This window comes from Lactuca serriola, chromosome 2 (assembly GCF_051521515.1).
Source record: "Lactuca serriola cultivar US96UC23 chromosome 2, Lser_US96UC23_V15, whole genome shotgun sequence".
Classification (NCBI taxonomy): Eukaryota; Viridiplantae; Streptophyta; class Magnoliopsida; order Asterales; family Asteraceae; genus Lactuca; species Lactuca serriola.
In genome coordinates this window covers 205,533,522-205,548,010 of record NC_136409.1, presented here as the reverse complement: position 1 = coordinate 205,548,010, position 14,489 = coordinate 205,533,522, and the positions used below count along the sequence as shown (strand labels likewise).

Below are 14,489 nucleotides of genomic sequence, written 5' to 3'. Positions count from 1 at the left end.
GCTAACATTGGTTTCAATAACTACCACACTTCAACGTTAGCAAATAAAAGTAACTACTCTGTGCTTTATATGACATCCAGAATTGCATCTACAATATGTCAATCTTCATCATCGATCATGTTAAATCCAGGATGTCATAAATTAAAAAGGAAATCGAAACATTTATCTCATATTTCATTAATTGACTTGACAGCAGATGTAGAAAATATACATGAGGTCGTATCTGAAAACTTAATCGTTGGTATTTCCAAAGGTAAACAAAAATATATCCTTTTTATTATTTTTTACAAATCAAATCCTATATGGTATATATTTATAAAGTTAGTATTATATTAATAACACTTAATTTTTTTACAGAATATTTGGATCATGGTGATCAGATTGTTGTATGCCAAACATGTCGTGCAAAGTTATGGACAAATGAATCCATTAGAGGCAAACAAAAAAAGAGCACAAAATTTTCATTATGTTGTGGTTATGGCAAGGTTCAACTACCTGATTTAAAAAAAGGCACCACCAACTTATGAAAGAATGTTTCAATCAAACGATTGTAAAAGCAAAAACTTCAGGAAAAATATACGACGTTACAATTCAATGTTTTCTTTTACATCGATGGGTGGTAAGATTGATTTTTCAATCAATAGAGGAAATGCTCCATACATTTTCAGACTTGGTGGCCAAAATTATCATAGTATTGGAAGTCTTTTACCAGCAAAAGGATCGCAACCAAAATTCTTTCAGTTATACATTTATGATACTGATAATGAAAATTCAAATAGGCAGAGATGTTTTCGGTAAATTTTCAATTTTCTTATTCATACTCTATTTTAATATATATATATATATATATATATATATATATATATATATATATATATATTGCTGATGTTATTTATATTTTCCATTCATTTAGTGGGGAAAACCATCAATCTACATCATTTGATAATGATATTATTGAAGAATTGAAGGTCATGCTAGATTCAAATAATGTCTTGGTTAGCTCTTATAGAATGGTAAGAGATGCTTTTCAAAAAAATCCTCACGTTGATATGAAGTTAAGAATTATCGGGAAAAGGAATTGTGATGGAAGAACATATAACCTACCAACTGCTTCTGAGGTTGCAGCTTTAAATGTAGGTGACATTTCAGATTCGATTGAAAATAGAGATATCTTTGTTCAAACAAAATCGGGTTTTCTACAACGTATCAATGAATTGCATCCTTCTTACCTTCCTCTCCAATATCCACTACTATTTCCATATGGGGATGATGGTTACAGTGTTGACATTCTTCATAGAGGTATTACAGACACAACCAACAACAAGCGGGTGACATGTACAATGAGAGAATTTTTCGCTTTTAGAATTCAAGACAGGGATCATTCGTTCTCACTGATTCTTACTTCAAAAAGATTGTTTCAACAATTTATGGTAGATGCGTATACTATGACTGAAAGTGAGAGATTGCATTACATACGCAGACAACAACATGTTCTTAGATGCGAGGCTTATGAGAATTTACGTAAGCAAAAAGCTCAAGGAGCTACAAGTATCTCCAACGTCGGACAACGTGTGATATTACCTTCATCATTTACTGGTGGTGAACGCTATATGCTTCAAAACTATTTGGATGCCATGTCGTTATGTAAATGGTTTGGATATCCTGATTTCTTCATAACCTTTACGTGTAATCCCAAATGGCCAGAGGTGAAAAGGTTTCTTAAGGATACTTCACTTCAACCAGAAGACAGACCTGATATACTATGTAGGTTGTTCAAGATCAAGTTTGATGCATTTATTAAAGACTTAAGGAAGAATCATATCTTCGGCATAGTTCAAGCAGGTATTTAAAATTAACTTATTTCATAATTCATGAGATTAAATGCTTTTTATTTCATATTTTTAACATTTTGCTTATGGTCTAACCATATTTTTTTGTGCAAAATATTTTGCAGTTGTTTATACAATTGAATTTCAAAAAAGAGGTTTGCCACATAGTCATATATGTCTATTCATGCATTCTGACTACAAGCTACCCACTGTTGAATTAATCGATCCCATAATATCCGCCGAAATACCAAACAAAGATGAAGATCCTGAATTGTATTCACTTGTGAATGAGTTCATGATTCATGGTCCATGTGGAGCTGCAAATATCAATTGCCCATGCATGGTGGACAAAAAGTGCTCTAAAAACTTTTCAAAGCAATTCTGCAATCATACATCTGTTGATCAGGATGGTTTTCCCTTATATAGGAGAAGAAACAATGGTCATTTTGTTGAAAAATCAGGTGTCAAGTTGGATAATAGAAATGTTATCCCCTACAACAAATATCTATTGAAAAGATATCAGGCACATATTAATGTTGAATGGTGCAATCAGGGATCATCTATAAAGTATTTATTCAAATACATAAACAAAGGACCTGATAGAGCTACAATTGTCGTTGTACGAAGCAACAATGATTGTGATAATCATGATGCGGTCGATGAAATAAATGAATATTACGATTGTAGATATTTATCTGCATGTGAAGCATCATGGCGAATTTTTACATATGATGTTCATTACATATATCCTTCTGTAGTTAGACTACCTTTTCATCTTCCTGGCCAACAGCAGATTGTATATGGGGAAGACGATGATATTGATGATGTTTTGGACAAACCTTCTGTTGCTGCTTCAATGTTCACAGCTTGGATGGAGTGTAATGTAATTTCTCGTGATGCACAAAAACTTACGTATGTTGAGTTTCCTACAAAGTTTGTTTGGAATCGTAAGGATAGGTTTTGGAAGCCTAAGAAAGTAGGAAAGTGCATTGGTAGAATTCATTCGGTTTCACCTAATCTAGAGGAAGCTTATTTCTTAAGGATTCTTTTAAATAAGGTGAAAGGTCCGAGATCATTTGAAGAGATCCGCACAGTAAATGGTGAAGAATATTTGTCTTTTAGAGATGCTTGTTATGCTCTTGGGCTTTTGGATGATGACAAAGAATACATCGATGCAATTAAAGAAGCAAGTCATTCTGGATCTGGTTTTTATCTACGATTCTTATTTGCCACATTGTTGATGTGTAACAATATGTCTAAACCAGAAGTTGTTTGGGAAAATACATGGGAGTATTTGGTGGATGGAATTCTTTATAATCAACGACAGAGATTAAAGTTATCAGGTATTAAAATTTTATTATTATTATTTATTTAAAAATTAAATTACTTATTTTCTAACATGCATTTGATAAATTTTTAATTATAACTAAATATTGTTAATAATATATGTAATTAATTTGATATTTTGTCATCCAGGCTTAACTCTTAGTGAAGATCGGCTTATAAACTTAACTCTGTACGAGATAGAACATATTTTACTTCGTAACAACAACACTCTCAAAAATTATAAAAACATGCCTTACCCGGACGTTGATTTTGTTTCTTCTTCAAACAATCGACTTATCACCGAGGAGCTAGATTATGACATTTCCTTATAAAGACTGAGTTTGACCGTATGTTTCTTGCATTAACAAATGAGCAACGTGACATTTTCCTTGATATCATGGGTGCAGTTAAAAAAAATAAAGGAGGTGTCTTCTTTGTTTATGGTTATGGTGGAACAGGTAAAACTTTTTTATGGAAGACAATATCTGCAACAATTAGATGTGATGGTCATATCGTTTTAAATGTTGCTTCAAGTGGAATTGCTTCGTTATTATTGCCCGGAGGTAGAACAGCCCACTCTCGATTTATAACTCCATTTGAACTTATTGAGGATTTTGTATGTAAAATAAATCGAAGTAGTGAGCTTGCTAGCTTATTGAGAAAAACATCTTTGATAATTTGGGATGAAGCACCTATGGTCCATAAGCATGCATTTGAAGCTTTAGATCGAAGTTTAAAAGATGTATTGAGGTCTGAAAATTCTACTGAGTCGAATATTCCATTTGGAGGGAAAGTTATTGTTTTTGGAGGAGATTTCAGACAAATTCTGCATGTTATTCCGGGTGGCAGCAGACAAAACATTGTTAATGCTTCTTTAAGTTCTTCATATTTATGGTAACATTGCAAAATCCATAAGTTAACAAAAAACATGAGGCTAACGGTTGGAAGGGATCCGTCTGCTGTAGAAAAAATAAAAGATTTTGTAGAATGGCTATTGGATATAGGAGAAGGAAAACTTGGTGGTCAGAATGACGGTGAAACGGTTATTGATATTCCGGATGATATTCTCATTAGTGATCCAAATGATCCTATAGGTTCATTAATTGAGTTTGTATATACTTCGATTTTGGATAATTACAACAATACAAGTTATTTTCAAGAAAGAGCAATACTAGCTCCAAAGAATGAAGTGGTTCAGGAAATAAATGACCGTTTTCTATTGAAGTTTCCAGGAGATGAGGTTGAATATTTATGTTCAGATAGTATATGCCAATCTGAATTTGTACATGATCAGTTTGATGCATATTTATACTCACCTGATGTTTTAAATGGTCTCAAAGTTTCGGGTTTACCAAATCATAAGTTAGTTTTAAAAATCGGTGTTCTGGTTATGTTACTAAGAAATATTGATCAAAAAAATGGCTTATGTAATGGAACAAGACTCCAAGTGATATCATTGGGCAAACGTGTTATCGAGGCACGTATCTTATCTGGAACTAATATTGGAAATCAGACATTTATTCCAAGAATGTCTTTAACGCGATCAGAAAAAAATTCCATTCAAATTCAAAAGAAGACAGTTTGGCTGTATGTTTTGCTATGACTATTAATAAGAGTCAAGGACAGTCGTTATCCAAGGTTGGCTTGTATCTCAAAGATCCTGTTTTTTCACATGGGCAATTATATGTTGCCTTATCTAGAGTTCAAAGCAAAGAGGGATTAAAATTGTTAATTTTAGATAAGGATGGTAAGCTAACCAATAAAACTTCCAATGTTGTTTATAAGGAAGTTTTTGGTAATTTATAATCAATTATTTTGTATCATCTTTTATTTATTTTTAGTATTAATTAATTAAATTATATAACTTGATTAAATTATATTAATATATTGTATTTGATTTATTCATGTTAATTAACTTATAATATTTCATTGTTTTTGCTTTATTCATGTTAATTACACTACTTTAAATAAATTTTTATAATTAAAAATTCTTTATTGCTTAAAATTTATAAATTTTAAATACTTACAAATGCCAATCTTAATAAAATAAATATACTATTATTATGTATTTATCTTTTTTTCTTAACTATGGTATCTTCGTTTATTATGTAATCAAAATTATGATTCTATTTAAATCAATCAACTGTGGGTCCCACGGGTTTTACACCTAGTGCGGTGTATAAAGAAGTATTGCACGATTAATAATGTATAATCAGTCATGTCTTATTACACATTTTCATATTTTGCGTATTCTTATATAATTTTATTATTTTTGTTTGAACAACTTAAACATTTCTTTTGTGTCGTCTTGACCGGTTTCTTTTTATCGGTTATTTGATGTATCATGTAACAAATAACACCATAGTTTGATTATATTGTCTTCGACATGTACTTTCTTTTGGAACATAACATTTTTGTAAAGAAAACATATCACCGAAAGAGCTTATGCGCCCCGCCGCTTTGCGCGGGTACACTACTAGTATGTGTGTGTGTGTGTATATATATATATATATATATATATATATATATATATTATAACTGTATAATCTCAACCGTTTAAATGACTTCTACCCGCTAGTTACTGATAAATAAAATTAAATATAATATATGGCTTAATGTTATTTATAGTTTTTGTTATTATTAATTAATTTTTTAAAAATTATTTTCTTAACGTATTCTATCATTACATTTATTTAGAACATCAACCATTATTTTTTTATTTCAAAGATAACAATATAATCATTTATATAAAGTTATTTTTAACTATTGTCATTGTAAGTTATTTTAAGCTCGTTATTTGAAAACTTTTAACGATTATACAAATAGCTTTAGGAAATATTTTAGTTAAATTGATATTATAATTTAGGTTTTGCGGTTAGCACTATAATTTATCACTTTTAACTATTCACAAAACATTCATTGGGTTTTTTTAAGTGGAACTGAAATTTATATTTAAGTTGACACTATAATGTTATATTTAAATTAACAGTTTAAGTATTTTATCTAAACTATTCCAAAGTTGTAGCTTTAAATTGATAATGGTTTGTTATATACAACAACATATTAAATCTAATAAATTAAGTATAATATGTTAAAAGTTAAAGACATAACTTTATAAGTAGAAGTAAAGATACTATTTTAATATTGAAATTTAATTTATTTATGATTACACTTTAGATTTGATATTTAGTTAACCTTATTAACCAAATTATAATCATTATTAGAAAGTCACTATAATTTATCACTTTTCACTGTTTATAAAATATTATTTGGAGTGTTTAAGTTACACTAAAATTTGTATTTAACTTTGTCCTGTAATGTTATATTTAACTTTATAATTTAAATATTTTATACAGATTGTTCAAAAGTTGTAGCTTTAAAATGATAATGATTTACATTCAACAATACTTTAAAACTAATAAATTAAGTATAATATGTAAAAAGTTAAAAAAATATAACTTTATAAGTAGAAGTAAATGTATTCTTTTAATATTAAGTTTTAGTTTATATATGATTACATTTTAGGTTTGATATTTATTTAATCTTATTAAACAACTTATAATCATTATTATAAAGAAAATGAAAAGTCATGGGAGTTTCAAATGAATGTGGTGAAAGGAAAAATGCATGAGAGTTTCAAATGAATGTTGTGAAAGAAAAAATGCTTCTTTTATAATATAATATGATATGATATGATATGATATGATATGACATGATATGATGATATGATATGATGATATGATGTGTATTTGAATATTCATCCGAAACTAATCCTTTTATAACTCAACAACAGGTCGGTTTATTGTGTATTCTTAACATTCTCAAAGTTGATCTCATACCATTAGAGAACATCAATGAGGTTACCTAGCAACCAAATACTCGGTCAAGGCCGAATAATAAAAGGTAACAATATAGGTCAATGCTTAAAGATTACATAGATTGTAGGTGTATAATAGACAACGATCAAGGTTTAATGGTATCCTTGAACCATAAAACAACAAGATATTACTCTTGTATATGCAAAGCCTGCAAGTTGAATACATAATCCACTATTAAAACAAACTCAAGCCAAAAGGCCACATTTTAAGTGTAGTTCGTTGAGGAAATTTTTTCAAATGCTTTTGTTCGTATTATAACATCCATAAAATTCATGCCAAATTTAAACTTTTGAAAATATTTCAAATATCAATAGTTATTATAAATTTATTTTCAAAATAGTTTCTTATCAGAGTATCCCAGAAATCCAAATCAAAATATGAGGAAGTGTACGGTCACGCCTTCGCCTTTCCGCGATCATCCTTTGTACCTGAAACAATAAATCGATAGATGTAAGCTCGAAGGCTTAGTGAGTTACCCCCAAAATAACAACCCCATACAACCATAAACATATCATATAACCAACACAGAACAACAATGCATCCCGAGTCTACAGTGTGACTGGTCCGCCCGCACCGGGCCTTCAGTCCACCTGATCCATTCTGATCCACCAAAAAGTTCTATATTTGGGACCAAAATGACTTCAAAATCAAACTACACTAGATCTAAGCATTCTTGAGGAAAGTTATGAACTTTATACCTCCAAAGAGTCTCAAATGATGATGCTATTCCAAATCTATGAGCTCAAACTTCCCAAGTCCTTCCTTGCCAATTTCTTCTTTCCTCTTCCAAACTTAAAAATCACCAAGATAGGCTTCTCAAGATTAAAATCACACAAGAATGAAGGGATGAGACGTTCTAGGATCTTTCTGAGGTTGGGAAGGTTGATAAGGGGCTAGGGTTCAAGTCCTCATGTTTTTTATATAGTTCTTGACCCTAAAATTAGGGTTTAGTGTCACATCTCGTACGTTGGGCGTACGTCTACAACACCCACGACCATTTAACCTTCTACGTTGGGCGTACTCACCCAACTGCCACCTTTGCATGCATGGTCCTTTCTTGCCACTTCCTTCCAACCAAGGGCCAAAAATGACATAATTAAAATCCAAGGGATGAATTTGAAGCTACTTGAAAAATAGGATGTTACACCATTAAATCGAATTTAATATTGAGTAGAAGTAAGAAAATATTTGTCAGGTACATAAACCAAATGATGTTACATCTTTAATTTGAAAAGAATCACAACACTTACATCTACGTGAGGTGTGATCGGTTGATTAAGAAAATGCAAACATTTTGTTTATGTTGGTGTAGTCGGTGTCTGATGTTTCAATGTATCAGTTATATCGTGCACACTATGTTACCGCTTCAATGACAATTCTCAAGGAGGTGGTGGTGATTGGATGGTCGTCAACAAAGAAAATCAGTAATAGATAGGGATGTCAACAGGGGCAAACGGGACGGGGATTGCATCCCCCGTCCCTGCCCCCAAAATTTTCCCGTTCCCCCGCCCCCGAAATCTCCATCCTTTCCACCCCCGCCCCCGCCCCCGTTCCCCCGCCCCCGATTGATTTTGAGCTAACTTATATGGGCTAAAATAAGTTCTTGTTTGGGTTAAAAGAAACTATTTTTGGGGTAACAAATAGATATTTATAACATAATTTTACATGTTACAAGCAACTTAAAAACATGTTTTTTGTTGAATTTTTGCATGTAAAAATCATTTTATTGTTTATTATATTTATATAATTAATATATGTCAATTTATATAATTTATTAACGGGGACCCCACGGGGTTTCGGGACGGGACTACCAATCCTCGCCCCCGCCCCCGAAATTAAAATGGGGGTTAACCTTGCCCCCGCCCCCGCCCCCGTCCCCGATTTTTTTCAACAAATCCCCCCATACGGGACGGGGCCCCCACGGGACTTTTTGACATCCCTAGTAATAGAGACATTGGTCTTCCACACAATTGTTCTTTCTCCTTTTCAATCTGAAAATAATCCAACTATTTAAAAGGTAATGTTTGAATATAAAAAGAAATTGAATCAGTTTGCATGTAGTCGAGTGTTAGAGAGCGTCAACTTGTGGTGCATCTTTAAGGGGAAGGCCCATAGTAGTGTTTTTTGAAATTTTTTGCACCAAATTGAAAGAAATTTGAGTATGGGCAGCGATCGACAATGGATGTTCTCGTGTAGGTGTGAGATATATAAGAGTATGGTGGTTGGTTTTAGGTGAAATAGGGAATACGGGCACGAAGGTGGAGACATAAAAAAGAAAGGTGAATGTAACATCCCAAAATACAGGCCAAAAATTTTATTTTTAATTACGTCATTTTAAAACCAACAGTGAAATAAAACATCTGTAATATTATGTCATGTCAAAACCAAAGTAGAAATAATCAAACATGTTATCATAAAACAATATCAAAGTGTAATCCCAAGGATCTCATGTGCGGAAAACCATAGTGTGATGCGCTGCGATCAAGCCGACTCCTTCCTTTTGAAAACGAACTACCTGAAACCAAAACTGAAAACCGTAAGCACAAATCTTAGTGAGTTCCCCCATCGTACCACATACCATACAATCATATAATGAACAGCTAGGAGATACGGGTCTCGCCCACACTCATGGAGGTACGTGCCTTGCCCACACTCCGCTGGCTGGGAGATACGGGCCTCGCCTACACTCCACTATCTCTGAGATACGGGCTCTGCCCACACTCAGCTATGAAACCATAACATGCAAGTATATACAATCATATACTAAACAGCTAGGAGATACGGGCCTCGCCCACACTCATGGAGATACGGGCCTTGCCCACACTCCGCTAGCTGGGAGATACGGGCCTCGCCCACACTCCACTATCTCTGAGATACGGGCCTTGCCTACACTCAGCTACTATCACAAATATCATAACACAAACATACTATCAGACATACCTGGGGTGTCCGAACTACCCTTCGGTCCTCACAACCGAACATGGGGACTATTCCCCTCCTACTACCACTATCACATATAACATATCATGCCAACATATAAACATATCATCACATGCTGTCAGACATATCTGGGGTGTCTGACCTACCCTTCGGTCCTAACAACCGAACTCTACTACTATCACATATAACATATCATGCCAGCATATAACATATCAGGTAGTAGCAAACCTAGATGATATCACAAAGACAATCATCTAACATACAACTCCTACTGGTGGGCCGGTATTGTGGCCGTAGACCCACCGCTACTGGAAGGTAACTCACCTCACACTGCTGAAGTCCCGAAGACACAATCCCACACTTGCTGAAGTCCCGCAGACTCGACCCTAGCTGCTGGCTAACAGATTCCCGAACTGTCAACACCAAAATAACACCCAATTAATAATTGGGTCCCAATACATTACCATAAGTACATTCTTTGGGTAATTACTACATTACCCCTAGCTTGGCTTATTCAAGCCCAAGGCCCGATCCATAGGCCCAAAGTCAATTATGAATCAAAGCCCAACACATGGCCTAATTTTCCAAATTGGGCCTATGCCTATACATGGTCTCATTCTAAGGCCCAACATCATATAATCATTAAGGCCCAAACTATGGCCCATCTATGGCCCAAATTTCCAAATTGGGCCCAAGCCCCTTACATGGGCCTTACCCTAGGCCCATTAAACTATTCTAGTTCAATTGCTTGGTCTTGGATGGTCCATTATTATCTCAATCATTTAGGCCCAACATAAAGGCCCAATAATATACCCAAGTGAAATTAGGGTTTCACATAAAATGATGATTAGGATTAAGTTTCCTACTTAACCCATTAAGGACTTAATCCATTAAGGACTTAATTCATTAACTCTAATATTGCTTAGATTAATTCCTGCAAATGATTATTATTTAATATCTCAAGTTATTAAATAATTCTCGTGTGTGTGATCTGATTAATTCTTAAAGTTAGGTTTTCATTGGCATTAGGGTTTTCCAATCCAAATATTAGCCCACTTATCAATTTGTTGGCCTTTTATATCAATTAGGGCTTTATTGGGCCTATTAAGCCCACTAAAATCTTACTAGGCTCATTAGGGTTTTATTGGGTCCATTAGAGTCCATTAAGCTTTATTGGGCCCATTAGAGCTCCTTTGAGCCCATTAGGGTTTCAAGCATCCCTAATCGAGTCAACTCACAAGACAAGCACACCGCCACCCAACATGGCGGCCGGTGGCGGCAACCACCACCCTAAGGTGGTGATTTGAGTTTCTTTCTCATTATTCCATTTCCAATTACATGTTACAATGCTAAAACTCGAAATAAACACAAACACACACACTCCACAAAATGAACACACACATGCAGCACATGGCGGCAGCCACCACCTCACGGTGGTGGCAGTGGCGGTCCTTGTCTTTCCGGCTTGAAAAACTCACACACATAAACCTTAGACTGCATACAACACTCCAGCACAACCTTCGCGTGGCGGCGTACGACAGTTGGATCAAGCGGCTGATTCACATTGGCGATAGCAAACCAGCGACGATGACCAACCAAGGGTCTCCTCCGGCCACATACTGCCTTGGCGCTCCATGGCGGCCCTTCGTCTTCAACAGTGATGATTGTGGCGGAGGGTATGGTGGTAATAGCAGGGAGGTGGCGGTCGAACGGCAATGGAATAGTAGCAGCGTACCGCCGAAATAGAAACGGGGAAGAAGGATCGATAGGGTCGTTTCTCTATCCATGAATGGTAACAACGATAGTGAGGTTGTTGTCGTCGGCGGCTATAGGATCTTGGCAAAAACGTCCTTGCCGGAAACGCTATTTGCGACCTTAACAACGGAGAGGGGAGGCGGCGGTAATCCACAACAACAGTCTTGCTTTCTTTCCGACATAGCAGGGTTGGCTCCGGCGGCTGGAGCAGAGAGAAGGTGAGGGTGGCTGCTGGAGGTCTTCCGATGATGGCGACTGCCTTCATGCTAGGGTTAGGGTTAACGGGTGATGGGTTTTACAGTCCCGTAGCCCATCAAACTTTTCCCCATAACAACACCTTTGGTCCTTCCCTTTTCTTATTCTTTCAAAGTAAATCCAATAATTACCCTTTGAACCCTCACCATTAAAATCCTTACAACTTAGGTACACAATTTACCAAACAGTCCCCCAATGTCTTAATTATAACATATTCAGCCCCTCCACTTCATTTCTTTTAAAAAATAATTCCCAGTAATTACCACAGAGCCCCTGTCTTCATAGATATTTATAAAATGAGTCCCAAACTCACACTTTTAACCCCCAATCTCTTGTAGTGTGACAATTAGCTCTACGAGACCATCATTTCATATATAATTATTTATTTTAGGCTACCACTCGTTCACTAATTTATTTATTTAACTAATAAATAAATGGGTGTTACAGTGAATGTCAAGGAAGTTACAAGTGGAAGAGAAATGATGATAAAATACGGTGCAATGACCTCCAAAAAAACTATAAATAGGTAATCAAGACGGTTTATTATATTTTATTCACATTGAATATACATGTCTAACCGGTCATCTCCATATACAAAATAAATAAATAAATAAAAATAAACGATTTGTGGCATTTGTTAGTTCGGTTTTAAAATCAAGCAAATAACATCAATTACGAAAATCCGTACACTTCAAATAAACGTGGTAATTCGAATCTATATATCTTATAAAGGAAGTATTTTTCCTTGATTTTTATGCATTTGAAACCCCCTAATTTAATTTCCTTGATTCTTATGCATTTGAAACCCCCTAATTTAACTAATAACACTCAAAAGACTTTTTAATAATGATTATTAATTGTCTTTTCAATGTAAAAATAACATGAACAACATCAAACTTAACAAGACCAAGTATAAATACGGTGAATAATAGGAACATATTTGTCATATTTTGAAAGGATTAAGGACCTTTAAAGAAGTAAAAAAGACTTTTATATGTGTATTACTTTTCATATAAATTTCAATAATTCATTTTTACCAACTGTTCAATATGTGGTTGCTTCCGGTATGCCACATGTTATATTCGGGGTAGAAACTTTTGCTTAAAGATGCATCTAATTCCATTCACTACAGGTACTAAATTAATATTTGTTCATGCACACACAAACAAATCTTGCTGATCATTTTAAATTCTTTGAATAGATTCAGTTTTTATCATCGTTCCTTCAACAATGGAAATTATCTCTACCTTCAATATTTGACACTTCCATATGTATCCATGTGTGTAAGAATTTTTATTTTTCTTAAGATTTTTTTTTTGTTAAAACCAGTTTAATACTTAAGAATATAAAAAACAAAGATGGAAATTGTGAAATATTCATCATTGGCATCACAAGGTGGATATCGGAAAATTTGAAGTCATATTAGTAAATGTATTGCTACATATAAATTGTTTTACATGTCAATTGGTCTTAGTTTCCATTAAAGTCATGATTTCCTATTTGATCCTATAAAATATCACATGTGGACTAAAGTCAGGTTATGCATATTTTAATGATGTACAGGTACAACCGATACCAATGAGTTGTCATGCTCATTTTCAAGTCACGAGGAGAATCATTTTTGCTTTCATTTTATTGTATATATACCTTTAGTCTCAACCAAGCATTTTTGTGGTAGAGGTGTTTGTATTAGTCCCTAATAAAAATTAGATGTTGGTATCCAGACTATGCCTATATGGTTTTAGTTTGCCGATGTTGGAATATGAAATAATATGATGCATCGATATGCATTTAACAAATAATAAGTACATCACATTATTTACTTAGCATATATTAACAGATATAAATATCACTTTGTGCATTTGCAGTTGCGTAATCTGGATTGAAGCAGAGCAATAGAGGTGTGTGGTGATAAACAAACATAAGTTTCGTAGTATTTTTTGGATGTTTTGGTTTTGATAGAAAAGAACTCATCAAATACAAAAAACAAACATTAGTATATTTCTAAAAATTAAAATGTTGTATTTTGAATAACATGTAATATGAGGGTAAAATATGAAAGGTGTTATGATATAAATATCAATAACATATATTATTTTTAATATTTATTTGTCAAAAATTTAAGTACGTAATTTTACGTTGCGCAATGTGCGGCTATTCGCCTAGTTGTTTACATAAAAAATGATTAATTTAAGTAATAGTTTTTGAGTACCGTCAAACAGCATAATTTAAAGTTTTAGCCAAAAATAACGTGGGTTTTAATCAGTGAACGTATATATAAATTATCCGGAACAAGCAAAATGTAAGCCGTTCTAGCTCAGTTGGTAGAGCGCGTGGCTTTTAACCACGTGGTCGTGGGTTCGAGTCCCACGGATGGCGATTTTTTTTCACTTTCTCAGCTTTTGCTGCTTCACCATATTATTATTAACTGAATAACAACAGACCAATGTGATTTTGGTTTCCTAATTTTAATAGAAACAAATACAGAACCATTTTAATAATGGTT

At 33.8% G+C, this 14,489-nt stretch overlaps 3 protein-coding genes and 1 non-coding gene across 4 annotated transcripts; all 4 read left to right on the top strand.

The window, feature by feature from the left end:
• Positions 1–612: 612 nt before the first annotated feature.
• On the top strand, positions 613–3,487 carry LOC145089994 (uncharacterized). Its single transcript, XM_079028356.1, has 4 exons — positions 613–794; positions 914–1,842; positions 1,955–3,172; positions 3,306–3,487. Exons 1-4 carry the CDS (start codon positions 613–615, stop codon positions 3,485–3,487), a joined length of 2,511 nt encoding a protein of 836 aa, XP_078884482.1.
• A 17-nt stretch (positions 3,488–3,504) lies between these two features.
• LOC145089993 (uncharacterized) lies at positions 3,505–4,053 on the top strand. Its single transcript, XM_079028355.1, has one exon. It carries the CDS (start codon positions 3,505–3,507, stop codon positions 4,051–4,053), a length of 549 nt encoding a protein of 182 aa, XP_078884481.1.
• A 30-nt stretch (positions 4,054–4,083) lies between these two features.
• Positions 4,084–4,758, top strand: LOC145089992 (uncharacterized). The gene has a single exon (XM_079028354.1). The coding sequence runs from the start codon at positions 4,084–4,086 to the stop codon at positions 4,756–4,758; it is 675 nt and encodes a 224-aa protein (XP_078884480.1).
• Positions 4,759–14,289: 9,531 nt separating this feature from the next.
• On the top strand, positions 14,290–14,362 carry TRNAK-UUU (transfer RNA lysine (anticodon UUU)). The gene has a single exon. It is a non-coding gene; the product is annotated as a tRNA-Lys (tRNA).
• The last annotated feature ends 127 nt before the right edge of the window (positions 14,363–14,489 follow it).

Coding starts and splice junctions, on each gene's coding strand:
- LOC145089993 (XM_079028355.1), top strand. CDS start 3,505: ATGTTTCTTGCATTAACAAATGAGCAACGTGACATTTTCCTTGATATC.
- LOC145089992 (XM_079028354.1), top strand. CDS start 4,084: ATGAGGCTAACGGTTGGAAGGGATCCGTCTGCTGTAGAAAAAATAAAA.
- LOC145089994 (XM_079028356.1), top strand. CDS start 613: ATGGGTGGTAAGATTGATTTTTCAATCAATAGAGGAAATGCTCCATAC. Junction 1,843..1,954: donor CTTCGGCATAGTTCAAGCAG/GTATTTAAAATT, acceptor AATATTTTGCAG/TTGTTTATACAATTGAATTT. Junction 3,173..3,305: donor ACAGAGATTAAAGTTATCAG/GTATTAAAATTT, acceptor TTTGTCATCCAG/GCTTAACTCTTAGTGAAGAT.